Below are 21,496 nucleotides of genomic sequence, written 5' to 3'. Positions count from 1 at the left end.
TGGGATGCGCCCTGGCAGACAGGACCCCTGAGTGGCACCCCGCTCCGTGAGGCAACATTGTTTCCAGGTCCGATCACATACCAGTCGCCGCGGACGGTCCCTTGATGTCCTGATTTGCTCTTTCGCTTTAAAAGAAACACGAGGGGGCGCCTGGGGGGCTCAGTCGGTTGAGCGTCCGACTTCGGCTCGGGTCACGATCTCACGTCCGTGAGTTCGAGCCCCACGTCGGGCTCTGGGCTGATGGCTCAGAGCCTGGATCCTGCTTCCGATTCTGTGTCTCCCTCTCTCTCTGCCCCTCCCCCGTTCATGCTCTGTCTCTCTCTGTCTCAAAAATAAATAAAAAACAATAGAAAAAATTTAAAAGAAACACGAGGGGGGGCGCCTGGGGGGCTCAGTTGGTTGAGCATCCGACTTCGGCTCAGCTCATGATCTCACGTCCATGAGTTCAAGCCCCGCGTCGGGCTCTGTGCTGACCGCTCGGGGACTGGAGCCTGCTTCAGGTTCTGTGTCTCCCCCTCTCTCTGACCCTCCCGTGTTCATGCTCTGTCTCTCTCTGTCTCAAAAAAAAAAACACAAAAACATTTAAAAAATTAAAATAAAATGAAATGAAACAAACACTTGAACACTTAAGAGAGAAAAGACGCCGCTGGGATTGTACAGATGTTCAAATCCCGCGCACGAACACGCACTCCAGGTGGTCAGAGAATGGCAGACACGGGGTGACCCCAGGGCTGTGTCGTCCTCTCCACAATCCCCGGTCTCGGTTTTTAGCAGTCCCTGTGTCCCCATGGGGATACACAGTGCCCATGTGGTCGCCGGAAGGGACCACGAGCGAGGACGGTCAGACTTCCCTGCAGCGAGCTCCCTTGGCCGCGACAGGTGGGTCATCACTGGGGCTTCTCTGAACCCACAGGGTTTGTTAAAGGGTAAAGAACACAAATGTGAGTTCGAAGCTTGCGTCCCGTCCGTAACATAGCGATTCCGGCCACGATGGTTTCCTTCGCCCCCTGAAGTTTTCCCCACGACATCGCTGGCTCTGGGGTCCTGATGCTTTTCTTACTATGTTTAAGTCTCTGCGGCCAGCACCCCCCTAATGCCTGCCCCGGGCCCGCCTACTCTCTCTGACCCTGAGCCAGGGTTAACCCACGGAGGGCCTGGGCCCCCACCGCTGCTGAGAGCCCCGGGCCGTCCTACAGCCCACAGGGTTACCTGCGGGTCACAGGGGGCACTGGCGGGACCACTTTGGGCGGGCTGAAGCCTAGTCTCCGGAACCTGTGACCAGGACCTTGTTTGGCAAAAGGGCCTTTTCAGACGTAACTAAGAGTCTGAAGACGAGATCATCCTGGATCACCAAGGTGAGCCCTAAACCCAGGGACAAGTGTCTTTGTTAGACGGAGACAGAGGAGACAGCCACATGGCCACAGAGGCAGGCACTGGAGGGACGCGGCCACGAGCCCAGGGATGCCTGGGGCCTCCAGGAGTTGGGACAGGCGGACAGGACCTTGCCCTGGAGCCTGCCGAGGGAGGAGCTCGGTCCTGCCACACCCTGACCTCCGCTTCCAGAATGTGGGAGAATAAATGTCTGTGATTTTAAGCCTCCCAGCGTGCTCGTGGCTCTTTCCAGCCACCCCACGACACTCAGAAATGCTCGCCCTGCACTCTCTGACAGGTGTGCGCCCCGAGGAAACCAGAGCTCTGCTCACCGAAGGCCGGTTCTAGGATGTTCCTGGCAGCTTGAGTCGCGGTAACCACAAGCTGGAGACCACTCCATCGACGGTGGATGGTGCGCACGAGCCAAATGAATCCTGTCTACCAGCCCCAGACACTACCGTGTGAGCGACCCCTCCAGCGACGCGGTGCGTCTGATGGACACGGCCCTGAGCCGGACAGGGAAGCACGTGGCCACTGCCAGGTGGCTGGGAGGGGCCATGTTGTCCCCGAGTCACTGCTGACACTCTTCCGTATGTTTAAGTGAAAAACAAAACAAGTCCGAGGGACTAGATGTCATTGTTGCCACGTGGTGAGCTGACCCTGGGTGGGCCGGGGACCATCTTTGGAGGGACACCTCTAGAGCCCATTGTGCTGTCCCCCTTGGGTGGCGGGGGACAGCGCCAGGTGCAGAGAGAGCCCGGTACCGCCACCCTTTCCCCGGACTACGGCCACCCCACGTTGTTCAGACAGTTGGGCCAGTGAAGAGCAGATTCCCAGATCCCTGTCCCCAAAACCCGTGTGGACCTCTCAGCAGGGCGGGGGACTCCTTAATGATTACCCTCGATCCCAGCGAAGCCTGCGTCCCCAAGCAAAACCCAAAGTCCTCACCATGCCGTCCGTGTGCTCAGGCTCACCCCAGACTCCCCTCCCTTCTCCCCCTCATTCAGCTCATCCACGCTGACCACCCCACTCTTCCTCTAGCCCGCCAGGCACAGTCCTACCTCAGGACCTTTGTACGTGCTCTTCTCTCTGCCCGGATCACTTTTGCCCTGGCTTTCGCAAGACTCGTGCCTCTGACCTGACTTTCCTATCTCCTTCATGCCTCTACTCAAATGTCACTCCCGCAGACAGGTCCTTCTCTGACTGTTCCTGATACCGTTGCCGCCACCCCCCACCTCCCCACTGCATGTTTCCCCGGAACATTCACCTCCCTCTGACATCCGTGTTTATCATGCTGATCATCGCCTCCCCAAATCCTCAGGAGCAGAGATTTTTTTCTCTCTCTGGGCCATCACTCTTCCCTTGACTGTTGGAACAGTGCCTGGCATACAGTGGGTGCTCAATAGTTGCTGAATGATCAAACGAATGAATCGGACCCATCGCTCGCCAGCGGCCACCACCAGCCGCGGACAAGCTGGGACTGCCGGGGCAGGGAGAGGGATTGTGGGACACGGCACAGACACCTCAAGTGTGTCCACATCGTCTGATGCCCCTGGGGCAGCATCATCACCCCCAGCGAACCACGGAGGTATAAGCCTTGTGAGCATCTGCCTCGTTCATCCTGACGCTCCCCCGTGTTTCCCCCGGGGCTGTGACCAACTGGGATCTTGGAGAAGCAGGTCCTGGGTGAGGGGCTGACCGAGCTGGACGCTGCGGGGCCCCGGGGCCTTCCTAGTGTGTCTGCAGATGCCTGGCTGGGGGCCTTTGGATGGGACGAGCCATGAGCTTACAGCCCCCTCTCGGGTGGGGCTGAGACTCTGGAGGAGACACAGGTGACACCCCGCCTGCCTTGGGCCAGAACTCCAGGGTGCACTTCCTGCTCAGGGTCGGGTCTCCCAGCCGAGACCAGCTCCTTGCTCAGCGGCCCCCCCACCCACCCAGCTTCCGACTCGGGCTCTGCTTCCAGGAACCCCACCTCGAATGGGGGGTGTTCTATTGTTTTGAAGACGCCGTGGGATTGAGTTTGCCCTTTCTTAGACTCTTCGCGTCTCTATCCACACAACGGGCTGGGCACCTTCCTTCCTTCCTTGTGTCTCTGCCTGGTTTTACGATCAGGGTCATGTTGGTGTCAAAAAAGAAACCGACTAGGGGCGCTGGGGGGGCTCAGTCGGTTAAGCGTCCAGCTCTCGGTTTCAGCTCAGGTCATGATTTCAGGGATCGTGAGTTCAAGCCGCGCGTCAGGCTCTGCGCTGGCAGCGGGGAGCCTGCTTGGGATTCTCTCTCTCAGAAGAAGTAAACTTAAAAAAAAAAAAGAAAAGAAACCAACTAAAGACAAAACGAGACAGGAGAGGAGCCACGGGCTGTAGGAGGCCCTGCGGGCGACACCCCCTGTCTTCCCCCAGTCTCCTGCCCCCCACCTTGGCTGGAGGCGCCCTGTGGTCCCGGGCCAGGTGCTGCTGGCAGGGGGAGCGGGCCGGAGGGGAGGACCACTGCCCCCCGCCCACCCCCGGTGGGACGGGGGCAGGGAAAGCCTCAGGCGTGTCTGTGACACTGGCCCCCAGGGCTCCTTTCTCCCCCCATCGCACACCCGCCCTCTTCCGTCCTTTCCCCAGGACCCCCTCCCAAATAAAGGACTCAGATGCCAATTCTCTCTCGAGCTCTCCTCTGTGATCCTTCTCAGCCCCGTGGCAAGACCTCAGGCAGGCGGGGGCGCCTCTCCGGGCCTCAGTCTCCTCGTCTGCGAAGCGGGGCACGCGGCGTCGGCTCTGGATCAGGAGACGCCGGCCAGGGGCTCCCCCACCCCCGAGGACACGGCCAGACGGGTCGTCGGATGAGCTTTATTGAGCCCCCCTAGCAGGCCAGATGCTTCAGCCGCCAGCAGTGCTGCAGGCAGCGGAGCCCGTGTCTGAGGTGCGGCCAGCTGCACGTGACCTCCGTGGTGGACTCGGACGTGTACTCGGCCGAGGACGCGCACAGGCAGGGGGCCGGCAGCCGGGGCGCCGAGGTGCTGCTGGTGGGCGGTGGGCTGCCCTTGGAGGCCTGGGGGGCCGGCTCCCCCGGCCCATCCGAGGTCTTCTCGGGGGGCTGCGCCACGGGGGGGCCCCGGCTGGGGGAGGTGCTGGTGCGCTGCTTGGGGCCCGCGGGCTGGGGGGCCGGCTGGGGTTGGCCCGAGGAGGTGACAGATGACTGGGGGCGCGGCCGGCCGGAGGGGCTCACTCGTGCCCGGAGCCGAAGCCGGTTCTGAGACTTGGAGGGCAGCCGGGAGCCGCCGGCCGGGGGGTCCGGCGGGGACTGGCCCGAGGTGGTCTGGGAGGCGCTCCCGGGGAGCGGCTTGCTCGGGGAGGCGGGGCTGGCGGGGGGCTCCCCTGAGGCGTCGGTCGAGGAGTTCGTGGAGGGCTTGGGGTGTGACGTGCCCCCCAGCTCGCCAGGCGGCAGGTCTGCGTAGCGGCTGGACGAGGGTTTCACTTGTCCTTCTGGGGCTGGGTCACGCTTGCTTGGGCTGCAGAGAGAGGCCGTGGGGGGGTGAGGCAGGCCCGGCCCCGGGGCCGCAGGGAGTCGGTCGGGGGCAAGGCGGCCGCCCCCGGCCGGGGCCGGGGCCGGGGCCGGGGCCGTCTTCCCACCCTCCGCGGGGACAGCGCCCGCACACGCAGGCCCTGCCGCCCAGGCCCGGGAGTACGTACGCTCGGCTCCAAGGGCAGCGGCGGGGGTGACGAGAGCCCGGCCGCGGGCCAGGGTCTGCAGGACTGGTTCCCGAAAGCGTAGGAGAGAGAGGCTGACAGTGAGGGGGTGCAGCCACACGGAGGCCAGACAGGGGCCGGGCAGGGGCAGGAGGGAAAGCGGGCAGGGGCAGGCGGGTGGGGGGCACAGACGGACAGGGCCTGCGGCAGACAGACGCCCCTGCACCCTGTGAGCACACACCGTCCCGGGTTATTCCCACTGCCACGTCCAGGGCTCTCCCGCCGAGGTCTCTCACGACGCTGTCCACGGCCTCGTGGTGCTTTAGAAACAGCGGCCGTATCGCGCGATGATACAGCATGTGAGCCCCGTTCCAGGGCCCGGGAACCATGCAGAACAACAGGAAGGCGCACTGCGGGCACGGGGCGGGGGTCGTCAAGACCCGTGCAGGGCGGGCCTCCCCCACCAGATGGACCGCCTCCGTCAGACCCCCCCCCCCGGTGGGGGCGGGGGGCTAGCTCCGCAGAGAAGGGGCCGGGTCTCCCCCTCACACCCCTGGCCTCCCGGGCACCTGCCTGCTCCCGGGGGCCCCCAGCCCTGCGTGCGTCCCGGGGGCCACCCACCTTGCCCGCGTAGTAGAAAGGGAACCAGGACAGGAGTAGATCGCTGAAGAACTCGGCCAGCCCGAACAGTCCATACACCACCCAGTAGGTGAGCCACACAGTGTCGTCTTCTTTGCTTGGGCTCTCGATTGCTTTGATTCTGGGGGCGGGAGGCGCGCGGAGTCAGGGGCTGTCCAGAGCCCCTGACACCCCCTCCCAGCGCCCGGACAGCCAGCGGGCACTCACGAAGCATATGCTGGGTACACAAATCCGATTATGTTGCACAGTAGAGACGCCCCGAAGCCGAACAGAAGATACAGGCTTAGCAGAGTGGCGGCTCCTGCGGGAGGAGAGGGTGTGGGCAGGGCGGCGCGCTCCGAGCCGACCCCGGCACCGGAGGCCTCCTCCTGGCCTGGCAGACCCAGTCTGCCACAGTCGCTGCCCCTACGAGAGACCCCTCCGGGATAGGCCTGCTGCCCCCGCAGCGCCCTGGTGACGCCTACTATGGCCCTGAGCCCCGTGTCTCCTCGTGTGTGCAACCAGTTATCAGTCGGTCCCCCCCACCCCCGAACGGTGAACTCCCCAAGGGCAGGTGGGGACCTTGGCCCTGATGGGTAGAGTAGTTGCCCAATAAACACGTGTCGAATGAGTAAGTGACCGTCTCCAATCATAACTGCCTTACTCTGGGTCCCGAGGGGAGGGCCGGGCACAAACGCCCAGCATTTGAATGCAAACAATGGGAGAAAAACCTAGAAGTAAGGCTGTTCATTCCTTCATTAAGATGTGATTCCTGGAGGCGCCTGGGCGGCTCAGGTCAAGATCTCACAGCTCGTGAGTTCGAGCCCCGCATCGGGCTCTGTGCTGACAGCTCGGAGCCTGGAGCCTGCTTCGGATTCTGTGTGTCTGTCTTTCTCGACTCCTCCCCCGCTCAAGCTCTGTCTCTCTCCCTCTCAAAAATAAATGAACATTAAAAAAAGACGACTTGATTCCCAGTGAGCAGAGAAAGGCAACATTGGTAATCTTTATCTCAATACGGTTTTTCATCCTGGCCACCGCAGACAATCCGGGCCAGAACATCTTTCGTGGGGGCGCCCCGGGAACTGCGGGGGCTGAACAGCATCCCTGGCCCCCACTCATCCGTGCCAGGAGCGCCCCCAGCCGCGACAACCACAGATGTCCCCAGACATTGTTCAGTACCCCGAGGGGGACAGCATAGCCTCAAGTGGGGGCTGTTGTCTTAGTGGGAGACAGCTGAACGTGGTAGCGTCCCCCAGACCCAGGAGACCCCTCTGCTTTTCCACTCACTGCGTGACACCGAGCAAGTCTTTCTCTCTGCTTGGAGCCTCAGTTTCCCCATCTGTCAATGGGGTGGTAATGACCCTGCCTCCTCAGGCGGCCTTGGGGATAGCTAATACCACTCAACAGAGAGAGCTCCTCTTTTCTACAGGTTTGCTGAGCACCTTCTGGGGGTACAAACACATTCCCAGTGACGGCCCGGAGCACACACTGCTGGGGGAGGTGGGGAGCCAGGAGTGTTAGCTGCTTTGCAAACAGTCCTGGTAAACACTGCCTTCATTAAGTGCGCAGGTCTCTGTGCTTCCCTGCTGTGTCTCGCTCACTGGCCGGAACAACAGGGCAGCTGGGAGGAGGGGGGACCAAGGTCACTCAGAGAGCCTCTGGGCTCCTGGGAGCATTTTACAGCCTCCGGCCTCCTCCCCAGGCGGTTATCTGTAGAGACAGAGGTCACTTGCGTACCAAAGGGCACCCCCTCCCTTCCCTCCACCTGGGTTAGTCTTTATCCCTAGGGTCTGGGGTCAGGACAGGGAAGGGGGTCTCCCCAGTTGGCCCCAGGAGGTCTGGTCACTGCCTCATCTGGGTTTCCTTTGTTACCTGGGCTGGGGATTTGACCATCTGGGGCAGGTGGGGCCCAAGGAGGATGTCACCCCCAATTGCTAGTTGGGGGGAGCAGGTTTCCCAGGGCACCTCTCCCTCAATCCCTATTCCTGCAGCCTCAGCAACGGGAGGATGACCTTGGACATTTGAGGGGGGGCACCATCCCAGAGATCAGCAACAGACAGGGCTCAGGGAGGGGGGTGGGTAGGGAGGGATGAATGCTCCAGACGGAGGGGGGGGGCAGAGGCAGCCTTCCACAAAGCCCCTGACTCTCTGGGCCTCAGTTTCCCCCCCCCCCCCCCCCCGTGCCTCCCAGCTTCCCCGATAGGCCCCTCCCCAGTGCTCTATGACTAAAGCCCTGCCCACGGGTATCAGGGATGTGGAAAGTCAGCAGAGAAGTCAGGGCCTGCTCCCAGGGACAGGTTCCTGGCTAGGCTGACATGGCCTGGGCACTGAAGGCCTGGGGGAGTAAACTGTGGACCTTCCCTGCCTGGCACGGACTCCCCAGCTGGCGGAAAATGGGAGGAAAGTGGACTGCTGGGATCTGCACACAGAAGGTGCTCAGTACATACGTCCCTGTCCTCACCCAATCCCCTCCCCCCACTTCTGGACAAAGTGTTCCTGGAATTCGCTCCAGGGGGCTTCCTGGAAGAGGTGGCATGGGGCCTGGGACATGGAAAAAGAGGGGAGGGAGCGTTTAAGGAGTACTTACTAGACGGTTTGGGAGAGTGGCAGGGGGCATCCAAGGCCACTGAGGAAGAGGAAGAGGAGGGGGACTGGAGGGGTAGCAGTCAGAAGGGCTGGCTCCCCGCTCTGTGGCCCCCCAGCCAATATTTGCCCAACCCCACCACAGGGTCAAACAACCCAGCTCGACTAGTTGGGCACAGTGGGCCAAAGCACAGGGTGGGAGAGGGACAGGGCACGCCCAGGGGAGGTGACTGGTAGGAAAACAATGGGGGGAGGGAATGGGAGTGACCCTTCTCCTCCTGGCGAGGAGCATGGGGGAGGGAAAAATCTCTACACTTGCTTCCAGGCTGATGTTCCTGTGGGACGGGGGTGTGGCAAGACTCCCAGGGCACTGGCTGTCTCCCCGCCGCTCTCTCCTCCCCCAGGGTGGACAGAACAACTGGAAGAACCGGACTTCGGCCTGGAATTCACCCAGGGCCACGACGGAGGGGGCAGCGAACGGTCTCCAGACCTGAGGACTGGAGTGGAGGTACTACCGGGCCTGAGAGAGGGAGTGACACTAGCCAGAGGTCGCAGGGCGGGGGCAGAGGAGGGGCTGCGGGCAGACGCAAAGTCCTGGTCCACGACCCCTCAGGATCTGTCTCACCAGGGGGGTGCTCCCCACCGTCCGAGCCCGGACCCTGCAGAAGACGCCGGCCGGAAGGGGCCAGGCCCGGGACCCCGTTGCCCCAGGGCCTCAGTGTGCCCATCGGCGAAATGGGACAGGAGCCCAGAGCGCCCCGGACTGCTCACCCGTGGCTAAGTACCGCTTGTCGACACCTGTCTTGGCTTCGAGCGCCCTTAGCGCTTCGGTGGCCAAGTTCCTTTGTTCCAGAAAGTGCTCGAAGCGCTGGCGCAGGCCGTCCATGACACCGGCGAGCCGGGGCCTGGCAGCCCGAGCTCGACCGCGGCCCCGCACACCTGCCCCGCAGCGCGCGTGCCGCTTTACCCAGGTGCGAGAAGCCCCACTCCGCCCCCGAGCTGGTCTCCGCCCCTGCGCTGGTCTCCGCCCCCTGTCCCCCACTCCGGCCAATGGGAGGGCAGGGCGGACAAAGGAGGTGGGGCCTGCCCCTTCTCCCCCGCCGCATTGCCCTCTGGCGGGCCGCGGCCGCCCCAGCTGCGACGCCGGGGGCAGAGGGCGGGGCGCGGAGGCCGAGGGTGCCGATTGGCGGAGCGGAAGCGGGACGTAGCTGATTGGAGGGGTGGGGTCATGGCCGGGGATTATTGGCTGAGCCTTTGCGGGGGTGGAGCTGGGGGAGGAGGAGAGAAGGATGCCGAGGGGCGGAGCTGACGGGAGGAACTGGAGAAAGACCAGAGCTGATTGGCGAGAACAGAGGAGGGGCGGGGTTGACCATAAAGGAGCGGGGGACAGACTCTCGGAGGAGGGGGGGGATGGGACGGAGCTAAGCTGGGGAGGCGGGACTTACTCAGAAGAACAATTCCGGTTGGGCCGGGTAGGAGGCAGGACTAATTCTAGAGGGAGGGGTGGGCAGGCAAGGGGGCGGGGATAAAGGGGCGGGCCAGGGGTAGCAGCCTTGCACACTCTCTTCTAGGTCGGTCGGAAGTTTTGGTCACTGTACAAATGAGGGAGACTGAGGCTCCAGAGGGTTTGGATCTGTGGAAGACCAGGGCGGGGGTGTTCCCCGCCCTCCCCGCCCCGTCTTCGGCCGGATCTTCGCGCTCCTTGAGGTAGGTGGGGGAGGGGGGGTGGGGGAGACAGCCGCAAGGCCCCCTGGGAGTTGACGCCTTTCAGGGGTTGCTATGGCCCCGGGGGCGGGGCGGGCGCTTGGGCCTACTCGGCGGTTTGGCCGGGGGGGAGGGGTTTTCGGAGGCCCCGCCCCGGCCCCGCCCCCCGCCGCCATGCGGCCCGCCTGGACTGCGCTCTGGCTGCGCCTTGCCTTGGCTCTGGGCCTGGCCCTCGTTGGCCCCCTGCCTGTGGGGTGGTCCTCGGCCCGGGTTCCCATCTATGTCAGCAGCTGGGCCGTGCGGGTGTCCCAGGGTTACCGGGAGGCCGAGCGCCTGGCGCGCAAATTCGGCTTCGTCTACCTGGGGCAGGTGGGTGGCACCCGAAGGGACAGGAGAGTCAGGGGCCGGACACCCCTCCGGCAGACGGGAGGGGTACCCAAGATATCGAGGACCCCCAGCTCACCCAGGCCTCGACCAGCTTCAGACTCTGGGACCCCCAGAGGGCACCTGAAGCCCCCAGCGGCGCACCTGGTTGGGGGAGGATGTTGGCCACTGTCCTGGGGACTCCGTCTCGGAGGCAGGTGCCATCGTTGCGGATGCCCCCTCACGTTCCCAGATCTTTCCTGACGGGCAGTACTTCCACCTGCGGCACCGGGGCGTGGTCCAGCAGTCCCTGAGCCCACACTGGGGCCATCGCCTGCGCCTGAAAAAAGACCCCAAGGTGAGCCTGCTCAGCCACTTGTTATCCAAGCCACCTGCCCTCTCTGAGTCTCGGTTTCCACTTGGTCCCCCAGTCTGTACGATGGGGACCATCCGTGGACAGCAACAGGGCACGTGTGCGTGCTGAGCTCACCTCGGGGCCTTGGCACACTGTCAGCATTTCTTTTTGGCCCCCCCACCCCCATCTTCTCTCTCACCCTAAAGGTCAGGGTTCGGCAGATAACATTCTAGTTCACGGGACGGAGAGAAGGGAATTGGTCCTTTTTGTGACCGGGAGTAGGAATCCTGCCTGAAGTCAGCCGGTGAGGCTGTGAGATGCTCAGAGAGGTGCCAGATTGGGAAAAGGCTTTAGAGGCCAAGCTGGGGACTTGAGGCTGAGTTTGGAAACCCTCAGGAGCCAAGATGGGGTTTGGGCTGGGGGGCTGATCAGCATGGAGGCAAGAGGCTTGATAACTTGAAACCCACTGGGAGCACTGGGAACGGGGAGAAGCTGCCAGTTCAAGGTGTGGTTTGCACGAGAGAGGCCAGGGCTTGCCAATGGATTAGACGTGTGGGACAGAGAGAAATTGGGGCCAGCTCCCGAGTCTGGAGCTGGGCACATGGGGAGACAATTGCACCATCACTGGGATGAGGGTGAGGGCACAAGAGCTGGTTCAGGGCGGGGCAGGGTGGGGGAGGGGGCGGGGGGGGGAGATCAACAAGGAAGAAAGAAGGGCAAAAAGGTCTGAGGAAGACCAACCTGGGGCAGGCAGAATGGCTGTGTGCAAAGGCCCTGGGGTGAGGCAGCCACTGTGACTGCAGCAGAGGGAGGCTGGTGGGGGCCAGATAGGCAGGGCTTTGTGGGCCCTGGAGAGGGGGGCAGCATGGGAGGGGCTCTGCAGAGAGTGATGTTACTGTGTCGTAGAGAGGCAGGGGGGCAGGTGGGGAACCAGGGCGGAGGCAGGTATGGCCATCCAGGGATGTCTTACGAGGAGTGGCCGCTACAGGAGGAAGATGGGCAGATCTTGGGCAGAAGGATCTAGAACAGGGACTGGGGAAGGGATAGGGCTGGGCCTCAAGAGCAGTGGGCCCTGGGGACTGGTGCTAGGGCCTTGGTCCCCTCTGAAGGCAGAGCCCCAGGCACACGGGGACCCCAAAGAGCAGCCTCGGCAAGCACGAGGTCCCGGGCCCCGTCCCACACCATGACGGACCCGGGACAAGCAGCGGGCGACCCAGACACAACCCCGCTCCAGCCGCGGCCCACACAGAGTCGTCCCCTGGTGGGCCTGGGGAGGAGACCTACGCAGACCCTGGAGGCAGACTCGGGCCCCGCGGCCCGGAATTGGTGGGAAAGTCTTGGTGGAGCCGGTCAGGGCCCTGGCAGGTGCGCGGGTGTGAGAGCCGCACCGGCGGGTGGAGGGGTGGAGGGGTGGAGGGCGGGCTGGCTCTGGGGGCCCGGCGCCCTCCTGCACTGCGCGTCTGTCTGCAGGTGCAGTGGTTCGAGCAGCAGACGCTGCGGCGGCGTGTGAAGCGCTCGGTGGTGGTGCCCACGGACCCCTGGTTCTCCAAGCAGTGGTACATGGTGAGCGGGCCGGGCCGGGCGGTGGGGCCGGGCGGGGCCGGAGCCCCGCTGACCCCCGCCCCTGCCGTGCCCAGAACAACAAGGTGCGGCCGGACCTGAACGTCCTGCAGGTCTGGAGCCAGGGGCTGTCGGGCCGGGGCATTGTGATCTCTGTCCTGGACGATGGCATCGAGAAGGACCACCCGGACCTCTGGGCCAACTACGTGAGACCGTGGGGACTGGGGTGGGGGCTGCGCCAGGTCCCGCGGCCTGCCCCCGTCCCTCACGCCCCCGCTCGGCCCCCAGGACCCCCTGGCCAGCTACGACTTCAACGACTACGACCCGGACCCCCAGCCGCGATACACGCCCGGCGACGAGAACCGGTGAGCCGGCGTCCTGCGGGGTGTGTGCGGGCGGCGCCAGTGCCTTGTGGGGAGCCGGGGGGGCTGGGACTGGCCCCCCTCTCTGCCTTGGCGCCAGGCACGGGACCCGCTGTGCCGGGGAAGTGGCCGCAATCGCCGACAACGGGTTCTGTGGAGCGGGCGTCGCCTACAATGCCCGGATCGGAGGTATCGGGGCCCGGCTCCCGCACCCCGGGGACGGAGGGCGGCCCGGACGGCACGGGGCGCCCGGGGATTGCGGGCAGAGTCAGGCGGCTCTGGGGGATGCAGGGCCCGAGCTCAGGTAGGGGGAGAGCTGAGCCCCGCGCAGACGCCCCCCGCGCCAGAGGGGGCCTGGGGGGGGGGGGGCGGCGGGGCTGACCGCGGAGGCCGGACGCCCACCCCTGCAGGCGTGCGCATGCTGGACGGCACCATCACGGACGTCATCGAGGCCCAGTCGCTGAGCCTGCAGCCGCAGCACATCCACATCTACAGTGCCAGCTGGGGCCCCGAGGACGACGGCCGCACGGTGGACGGCCCGGGCGTCCTCACCCGCGAGGCCTTCAGGCGCGGCGTGACCAAGGTGAGCCCACCCCGGGGGCCCTCGGGGGGCCTGGGCCGGCCCTGGAGGCCGGCGCGCCCATCCGCTCCCTCGTGCCTGCGTGCAGGGCCGCGGTGGGCTGGGCACCCTCTTCATCTGGGCGTCGGGCAACGGCGGCCTGCACTACGACAACTGCAACTGCGACGGGTACACCAACAGCGTGTACACGCTCTCCGTGGGCAGCACCACCCGCGAGGGCCGCGTGCCCTGGTACAGCGAGGCCTGTGCCTCCACGCTCACCACCACCTACAGCAGCGGCGTGGCCACCGACCCGCAGATCGTGAGTGTCGGGGAGGGGGGGGCCCCGGGGGCAGGGGGAGGCCCACCCCTCCGCGCCCGCCTCCGCCTCCCCTCCTCCCCTCCCTCCCCTCCCCCTGTCTCCTTTCCCTTCCCCTCTGTCCTGGTCCCACCTTCCCCCCACGACCCTGTTGTCTTCCCCCTTGGCGCCTCCCCTCCTCCACCCCGTCCTGCCCGTCCCCTCCCCCCACCTTCCGTCCCGTCCCCCACTTTCCCCCCTCCCGGGGCTGCCCTGTGGCACCTGGAACACAGAGGGGTCCCAAGACCAGGCCCCAGCGTCCTCACCCCTTCGTCTACCCTCCTGTCTCTCTGGCGGGGCAGGCTCCCCAGCTGTGTGACCTGGGTGGCGCCCGGGGCCCCGTTCCCGGAGGTGCCTCTGCGGCACCTTCTTGAATCCTTGATGCATTTTGCACAAAGGCAGGGTCTCCCTGTGCACCGGTCCCCCCCAAGCCCCCGTCTCTGCCCCCAGGTCACCACGGATCTGCACCACCGGTGCACGGACAAACACACGGGCACCTCGGCGTCGGCCCCGCTGGCCGCGGGCATGATCGCCCTGGCTCTGGAGGCCAAGTAGGTGCTGGAGGGGACCCCGCTTACTGCGCTCGCCCCACCCCGCCCGGCCCGGCATGGCCCCAGCTCACCTACCCTCGCCTGCCCCCAGCCCGTTCTTGACATGGAGGGATATGCAGCACCTGGTGGTCCGTGCGTCCAGACCCGCGCAGCTCCAGGCTGAGGACTGGAGGACCAACGGCGTGGGGCGCCAAGGTGAGGCGGGGCCGGGCGGAGGGGGGGACGCCACGCCCCCAGGGCGAGTGACCGCCGCCCGTCCACGCAGTGAGCCACCACTATGGCTATGGGCTGCTGGATGCCAGGCTGCTGGTGGACATGGCTCGAACGTGGCTGCCCACACAGCGCCAGCAGAAGTGCGTCATTCAGATCGTACACACCCCCACGTGAGCAGCCCTCCGCCGCCGCCCCTCCGCCGTGCCCGCCTGTCCTCTCCCCGCACCCGTCATCGCCGCGGGGGAGGGGGTGACAGACGCGTGGGGCCCAGCACCCGTTGCCTCACTTTCCCCATCTATGAGACGAGAGACAGGGTGGGCTCCACGACGTGAGCCCAGACCCCGGTGCCCACCCCCCCCCCAGCAGGCCCGCAGAAGGGGCGCTCACAGCCCGTGCCGCCCCCAGCCCCATCCTGCCGCTGACGCAAGTGAGGAGGAACGTGTCGGCCTGCGCCGGCCGAGCCAACCACATCCGCTCACTGGAGCACGTGCAGGTGCAGCTCTCGCTGTCCTACAGTCGCCGCGGGGACCTGGAGATCTCGCTCACGAGCCCCATGGGCACCCGCTCCACGCTCGTGGCCATCAGGTGCAGGGGTGGGGTACCTGGCCCCGTGGCAGCCGCTCTGTCCTTCCCCGGGTGCGGGCAGTGCGCTGTGGGGTCGGGGGGGGGGGGTCTGCTCAGGCCGGACACCCGGCGCGCTCCCCCCTCGGGAGCCCTGCCAGCAGCCGTGCTCGGCCCTGCAGACCCCACTGTCCTCGGGGCTGTGAAGCCCCCCCTCCACCCCCGCCCACCCTGCCTCCTGCCCCAGACCCTTGGACGTCAGCGGCCAAGGCTACAACAACTGGATCTTTATGTCCACCCACTTCTGGGACGAGGACCCGCGGGGCCCGTGGACGCTGGGCCTGGAAAACAAAGGCTACTACTTCAACACGGGTGAGAGCGACACCCAGGCTGGGGCCTCGGGCCCTGGACCGGCCTGGGATCCCCCGCTGCAGAGGGGTCCGGGGTCTCCCTGGGACACTGAGCGGGTATCTTCGGAGAATAGTAGATGCCAGTTACCGGCGCCCGGTGGGCGTCCGGCCTCGGGGCCATCAGCGTCTGGGACTCCGGGGCGGGGCGGGACGGGGCGGCCGGGGAGAGGAGCCAGGAGGGCGGACCAGGTGCCGACAACCTCTCCGCCTTTTCCCCGTGCCGCCCGCGACCCCCGCCCAGGGACGCTGTACCGCTACGCGCTGCTGCTGTACGGGACGGCCGAGGACATGACGGCGCGGCCCCGGGGCCCCCAGGTGACCAGCAGCGCGTGTGTGCGGCGGGACACAGAGGGGCCGTGCCGGGGTGAGTGCCTGGCGCGGCACGGCCTGCTCGCTGGGGGGGCGGCAGCAGCGGGCAGTGTGCGTGTGCGCCCGGGGCGGGAGGGCATACGGGGCGGCGGGCCCTGGCCTCACGCCCCAACGTACGTGTGCCCCGCGCAGAACGCCACGGCCCCGCCCACGTCCTGGGCCACCTCCGCCTCTCCTACCGCCCACCCAGGTACTTCGGCCACACCCGGCAGGCAGTGACCGCTGGGCCCGGCCGCTCCCGCCCTGTGCGTCTGCTCGAGCTGCCGCGCCTCCTGCTACACCTGCCTCGGTCGCTCCCCGCTCAACTGCACTGCCTGCCCCCCCGGCCTCCACGCTGGACGAGCGTCGCATCTCCTGCTCAGGACCCATCCCTCCCAGCGGCCTCCCCCAGCCCGCCGCAGTCGCCCACCCGGGCCGCCACCGTGGCCGAGCTTGGGCCGTGGTACTGGCCCCGCTGGCCGTGGCCTTCGGGAGCCCCTCACTCCGCAGCGTCCTCGCTGTAGGCTGCCCACCGCTGTGCGCGGGCCCCCCCCCCGCCACCACCCCAGGTCCAGCTGCTGGCCGGGACCTAGAGACACCTGAGTAGGGGGCAGACGTGTGTCTGTGCAGGCACTGCCATCCTGCTCCTTTGCTCCAGACTGGAACCTGGGCGGGGGGTGCAGGGACCCGCCCCTGGAGGCTCTGGCTAATCACTGAGGCCCTCAGGCCAGGGGCGGCCTGCTGGAATCCCGAACCCGAAATTGGCAAGTCCGGGTGAAAGAGAGAGAGAGAGAGAGAAGGCTAGCTACACGGTTTGGGGTGGGGGCAGGGTGGGATGGGGCAGAGGCTGGGCTGTGACAGCCGTCCCTTCCCAGCCCCAGAAGTGGGGGGGAGGGGCAAGGGGAACCAATGACAGCATCCAGAGTCTCTGGCACCATGTCAGACCTCGGAGTTTGCAAATAAAGGTTGAAGAGGAGGTGCCAAGTCTGTGGTCTCCTTTGGGGCAGGGGCAGGCCCCCGTCCCCATGGCATGGTTGGGGGTTCCCCCGCACCCCGCTTGGAAACGGTCTTCTCCTGGAGGACCTTGTGGCCCACAAGGGAAAAGGGGCAGCTGGGGCCCGGGGCCCCCAGTCTGGTGGGGGCAGGAGTGAAGTGGGGGGTTCCCAGGGCGGCACGCTGCATTCCTAACTCCTCCTAAGTTTCCCTCGTCCTGTTGGGGTGTTTCTCTTTGACGCTGATAATGAAGAGAAGCATGAGTCCCAAATGAGCATGCGTGCGGCTGTTCCCCGCCCCGCAGGTAGGTCTATGAAGTTATGACAATCGTGCTGCTTCTCTCCTCCCCGAGAGTCGTGAGGAGGCCGAGGGAATTATGGGCTGGAGGCATGTTGCTTTCACTGGCCCCCAAGCTGGATTTTCCCGTTCTGGACGTTTCACACACGTGGACTCACACCCGGTGTGGCCTCTCGTGTCTGGTTCCCTCCCTGAGTTTTGTGTGTTCGGCCCTGCAGACGGCGGGTGTCCTCGCTCCTGCTCGCGGCCGAGTGGGCGGACAGTGTGTCGATCCGTTCATCCATCCATGCACAGTCGGGCTGTTTCTACATCCCGTGAATTGTGAATCCTGCTGCTGTGAGCACGTGTGCGGCTCTGAGCACCTGCCAGGGCCGGGCCGTGCGTCCAGGGGTGCTTGGCCTCCTTCTTGCGGTTTTGGTGGCCTCATCTGTGCAACAGCACCAAGCCTGGCACTTGCTTCACCCAACGTAAGATCGAGAGAGGTCGTCTTCCCACTGGCACACAGCAAGCACCCAAAATGTGCCCGCCGGGGGCAGACACTTCGGGAAACCAGTTCTGTAAACCATTCATCAGAGTTACCGTATGACCCAGCAGTTCCGCTTCTAGGCATGTCCCCAAGAGAAACGACATATATCTGCACAAAACCGTTACAGGGATATTCTCAGCAGGAGGAATCACGACAACCAAAGATGGAAACAACCGAGATGCCCATCAAGGGACGGACGGTCATTGTGCCCATCGCGCACGTCACTCAGGTGTGTCCACGCACGCGCTCGTCCACAGATAAACGTGTCCGCCGTGCACGCGCACGTCCCACGGCCGGCAACAGGAGCGAGGCGCCCACGCCCGCCGCCCCGCGCAGAAGGACCCTGAACACACGACGCTGAGGGAGGGAACCAGACACGAGAGGCCACACGGGGTGTGAGTCTGAGTGTGTGAAACGTCCAGAACAGGCTCATCCACGGACACGGTGGGGGGGGGGGGGCTCGTGGGGGCTGGGGGAGGGGAGGTGATAACTAATGGGGATGCCTTTTGGGTGATGGAATGTTCTGGAATTAGACTATGGTGGTGGTTGTACATCTCTCTCAAAACCATTGGATTGCACACTTTAAACAGGTGGACTGTGTAGTGTGTAGATAACATCCAGTAAAGCTGTTAAAAGGCACAAAACCAGCCCTGGTCTCTGAGCCTGTCTTCCCGCCCTAGCTGTCGGGGGAGGAACCAGGCAGGGCAGAGGTGGGAGGTGCTAGGGACCAGAGGGGCAACTGTGATGGAATCTAGCAGGCTGAGCTCCGTCCGGCGTCTCTGGCCACCTCCCGGGGAATTGGCGCGGCCAGGCCAGCCCCCTCGAGAGGGCAGTTAACTTTGTTCCCACGACAGCCACGTGGGTTGGGCGCCCTGCCCACTTTGGGCAGAAAACCGGAACTTGGGTGCTTTGTTACGCAGCGAGGGGAGCCGGGACAGGACCCCCTGCCCACCCCATGCTCTTCCAGGCCTGGCGCGCCGGGGAGGTTGAGGTCACGTACTTCCCAGGTCCAGTCAAACCATTGAGGACCTTTAGAGGCGCGGCGCCTTTAAGAGGGGGTGTGGCCTCCTGACGAGCGGCGGGCAGGTGCCGGAGGAGGCTCGAAGGACGCGTCACGTGCCTGCTGGGCGGGACCGTGCTGCGACCGGAAGCGGAAGTGGGTTGTCGGCGGTGCTGTTGGCTCAGTGCGCGCGCCTGGGTCAGGCGGTAGTGCTTTCGGGGCATTCACGGGGAAACTGAGGCGGGGATGGAGTCGGATGCGGAAACCCCTGGCCCCAAGTTGTCGGTCGTTGGGAGGGCCAGGGGCGAAGCGAGCCCAGCGGGGCGGGGCAGGGTGGGCCTCCCCGGGCACGGGGCTCCGGTGGGTGTGTAGGAGTTCACTGGACGGAGGAAGGGCCCAGGGAAACGCCGAGAGGTAGACGCCCCCGTCAACTGCCTTTTCTCTCGCCTCCAGGGATGGGTTCCAAGGCCAAGAAGCGGGTGGTACTGCCCACTCGCCCAGCGCCCCCCACGGTGGAGCAGATCCTGGAGGACGTGCGGGGTGCGCCCTCCGAGGACCCCGTTTTCACCGCCCTGGCCCTGGAAGGTAGGGGGAGCCCGGGCACGAGCGGAGGGGGAGGGGGTCGACCCTGAGACCCCAGCGGCAAGGGGCGGGGCGAAGCGCTGTGCAGCCGAGGAGTTAGGAGCTTCGCTTTCAGCGCGGTCCTTACCCTTTCTGAGCTTCCGCCGCACGTCTGTAAAGTGGGGCGCAGCTGCAGAGGGGCGTCTGGAACGGGGGTCCGCAGTCGGGTCCGCCGGCACATCCCGGTTGTCGCCTGTTCTGGTAAAAAGCCAGGGAGCTAGAAATGGATTTTTGGCTCAGCCCGCGGAGCGCGCGGACCCTGGACCTCAGGGTTGTGGGTTCCTGCCCCACGCCCGGTGTGGGGATTATTTAAAAGTAAAATCCTAAAATTAAAAACACGAACAAACGGGTTTTTCAGTGGCGGTGGGGGAGAATACTCGGTGAGAAGGGGAATGGCTTGAAGTTGGGATTTCAGTGGCGGTGTCGTCGTCCTGGCACAGAGCCCGCTCGCTTAGCTGCGGCCCTGATGAGGTTCGTTTGCTCACTCGTTCAACCTTCCCGAAGAAGGTGCCGGCCTCGTGCCAGGTGCTGCTCTGGGCACTGGGTCAGGAGGTGAGCAAAGTCGAGGCCAGTGCCCGCCCTCGGGCTGGTCTAGTGGGGAGAGAATTCACCGTTAAGTCTTGTGAAGCCATAGATGGTGAGAAACGTTTTGGGATTTTTTTTTTTTTTAAGTTTATTTATTTATTTTGAGAGAGGAAGGGAGGAAGAGAGAGGGTCTTAAGCAGGTGCCGTGCTCAGCGCGGAGCCTGACGCGGGGCTGGAACTCTGGAACTGTGAGATCATGACCTGAGCTGAAATCAAGAGTTGGACGCTTGACCAACAGAGTCGTCCACCCGCCCCTGCTTTGGGAATTAAAAAAAAAAAATTAGGAAGTAGTAACAGTTGGGTTCTTTGCTCCGTGTGGCCATATGCTTCACGTGCTCGAGAACCACTCCTGGCTGGCGGCTGGCTCTGTATTGGACAGCTCACCTGCAGGGCTTTCCACCATCCAGAATGTTCTGGCAGGTGGGGCACAGCTGGTGTTTATCCCCGTCCTGCAGCTGCTTCTTGGAAGGCTGCTTGAGCCCAGGGCCCCCAGCATCCTGACAGTGGGGAGACTGAGGCACGGGCTGCGTTTGGGCTCACTGAAGGGAGAGGGGCTCCCCCTGCTGGCGGGGCTCCTGTCTGAGGCACGTGGGGAGCATCTGACATGTCTCTAGGGGACCTGAGCCCTGTGGAGTCTCTGCTGTGGCCGGGCGTGGGCTGTTTTAGGAAGCGGGGCCGCTGGGAAACGCGTGTCCCAATCCTCCTCCCAACCCCGAGGTCTTGAGAACAGGGAAAAGGTTGCAGGACGAGAGTGGGGCGGGAGCCAGCCTGCTCTGTGGCTCCGTTGTGCCCCGCCCCCCCTCTGCGGGTGGACATGGAGGCCGATCCCCGGGCAGGGCCTCAGGACAGGGCTGTCCCGCCCCTTCTGTGATCCGTGCCCCCAGCCGGATCCTTTCCCTGTCGCTCCCTGACCGGGGTGCTGTGTGCTGTCCCCAGACTCCCCAGGCCTCTCCGGGAGGGCGGAGGACGCGGAGGCCCAGCGGCAGCAGCTTTACCAGCAGAGCCGCGCCTACGTAGCCATGAATCAGCGTCTGCAGCAGGCGGGCGATGGGCTGAAGCAGAAGCGTGAGGACCTGTGGCGGGCTGGCGAGGGGCTGGAGCGGGAAGTCCGGCTGCTGAAGCAGGGGGCGCCCCCAGGGGCCGTGGCCGCCTCCTTGGGCTGACTGGCCCGCCAGCTCGCCTTAGCGCGCACCCCGGCAGGGCGCCCCGCGGCTCCCCGGCACCTTTGGTCCCCCCCGAGACACCTGACCCGGCACACCTCAGACGCGGGCCCCTGGGTCGCATGGCCTGGGCTCGCCCCGGGGCCCGGAGACCCCGGGGCCCACAGCCTGCGTGGGGGGTGACAGACACAGCTGCCTCGCCGGGCGCGGGCCCCTTTCGAGGGGCGGGTCTGGGGCGGTGTGGGTGCCGCTCGCCCCGGCCGTGGAGCCCAGACCGGACTTCGTGCGGGGTCCCCAGCACCCGAGGGCCGGTCCGTCCAACCTCTCCTTGCCTCTGGCGACCCTGCTTCCCCGCGTCATCGCAAGGGAGATGGTGGAACCCCGGCTGCGGCTGCTTTCTGTCTCCGCCCATCTCCGTGTGAACTGCGGGGGAGGGGGGGGGGCGGGGGGGGGGCAGGATTCCGGCAGAGCCCCCCCCGTTCCCTCCAGACAGTGGCCGGCTGCTGGAAGAGCACTTGCCCAGCAGGGCCCGGACCGGAGACGGGGCCTCTGGTGGTGCCCCTACTGAGCGCCCCGATCCGAGGCCTGGGCGCTCCGGCCGGGCGGGTTACCCGTCGGGGTGCGGGACCCACCTGGGACCCACCCCATCACGGGGGTGCCTGGCCTGGGCTCCCGGGAGGGGACAAGCTGGCCAGTCTCCCACCCGAGCCCTCGCTGGCTG

At 65.3% G+C, this 21,496-nt stretch overlaps 3 protein-coding genes across 11 annotated transcripts; 2 read left to right on the top strand and 1 right to left on the bottom strand.

Annotated features, from left to right (window-relative positions):
- Positions 1-4,741: 4,741 nt before the first annotated feature.
- On the bottom strand, positions 4,742-9,225 carry REEP6 (receptor accessory protein 6). 3 transcript variants are annotated; one of them, XM_042927826.1, is made up of 6 exons: positions 9,021-9,225; positions 8,254-8,292; positions 5,895-5,988; positions 5,670-5,808; positions 5,290-5,458; positions 4,742-4,870 (listed from the first exon to the last, which is right to left on the bottom strand). In XM_042927826.1, the coding sequence occupies exons 1-6, from the start codon at positions 9,133-9,135 to the stop codon at positions 4,833-4,835; spliced, it is 594 nt and encodes a 197-aa protein (XP_042783760.1). In that variant the 5' UTR covers positions 9,136-9,225; the 3' UTR covers positions 4,742-4,832. The 3 variants fall into 3 exon arrangements, with proteins under 3 accessions (XP_042783760.1, XP_042783762.1, XP_042783761.1); XM_042927828.1 differs by lacking the exon at positions 8,254-8,292 and adding an exon at positions 5,052-5,114; XM_042927827.1 differs by lacking the exon at positions 8,254-8,292.
- An 837-nt stretch (positions 9,226-10,062) lies between these two features.
- On the top strand, positions 10,063-16,577 carry PCSK4 (proprotein convertase subtilisin/kexin type 4). Its single transcript, XM_042927770.1, is given in 17 exon segments — positions 10,063-10,322; positions 10,570-10,674; positions 12,142-12,234; positions 12,309-12,437; positions 12,520-12,596; positions 12,694-12,782; positions 13,004-13,176; positions 13,262-13,474; positions 13,961-14,061; positions 14,153-14,256; positions 14,327-14,444; positions 14,680-14,859; positions 15,083-15,207; positions 15,487-15,609; positions 15,747-15,846; positions 15,848-15,932; positions 15,934-16,577. Coding segments are annotated over 17 exon segments (2,277 nt in total). The 5' UTR covers positions 10,063-10,127; the 3' UTR covers positions 16,201-16,577.
- Positions 16,578-16,681: 104 nt separating this feature from the next.
- Positions 16,682-21,186, top strand: CA2H19orf25 (chromosome A2 C19orf25 homolog). Of its 7 annotated transcripts, none has more exons than XM_042927835.1 (4): positions 16,682-17,804; positions 18,377-18,565; positions 18,863-18,994; positions 20,552-21,186. In XM_042927835.1, the coding sequence occupies exons 3-4, from the start codon at positions 18,865-18,867 to the stop codon at positions 20,776-20,778; spliced, it is 357 nt and encodes a 118-aa protein (XP_042783769.1). In that variant the 5' UTR covers positions 16,682-17,804; positions 18,377-18,565; positions 18,863-18,864; the 3' UTR covers positions 20,779-21,186. The 7 variants fall into 7 exon arrangements, with proteins under 7 accessions (XP_042783769.1, XP_042783768.1, XP_042783770.1 ...); XM_042927834.1 differs by having other exon boundaries at positions 18,377-18,607; XM_042927836.1 differs by lacking the exon at positions 18,377-18,565.
- The last annotated feature ends 310 nt before the right edge of the window (positions 21,187-21,496 follow it).

This window comes from Panthera leo, chromosome A2, assembly GCF_018350215.1.
Source record: "Panthera leo isolate Ple1 chromosome A2, P.leo_Ple1_pat1.1, whole genome shotgun sequence".
NCBI classification, from domain to species: domain Eukaryota; kingdom Metazoa; phylum Chordata; class Mammalia; order Carnivora; family Felidae; genus Panthera; species Panthera leo.
The sequence above is the reverse complement of the archived record's forward strand: the minus strand, read 5'-3'. Positions and strand labels throughout refer to the sequence as shown.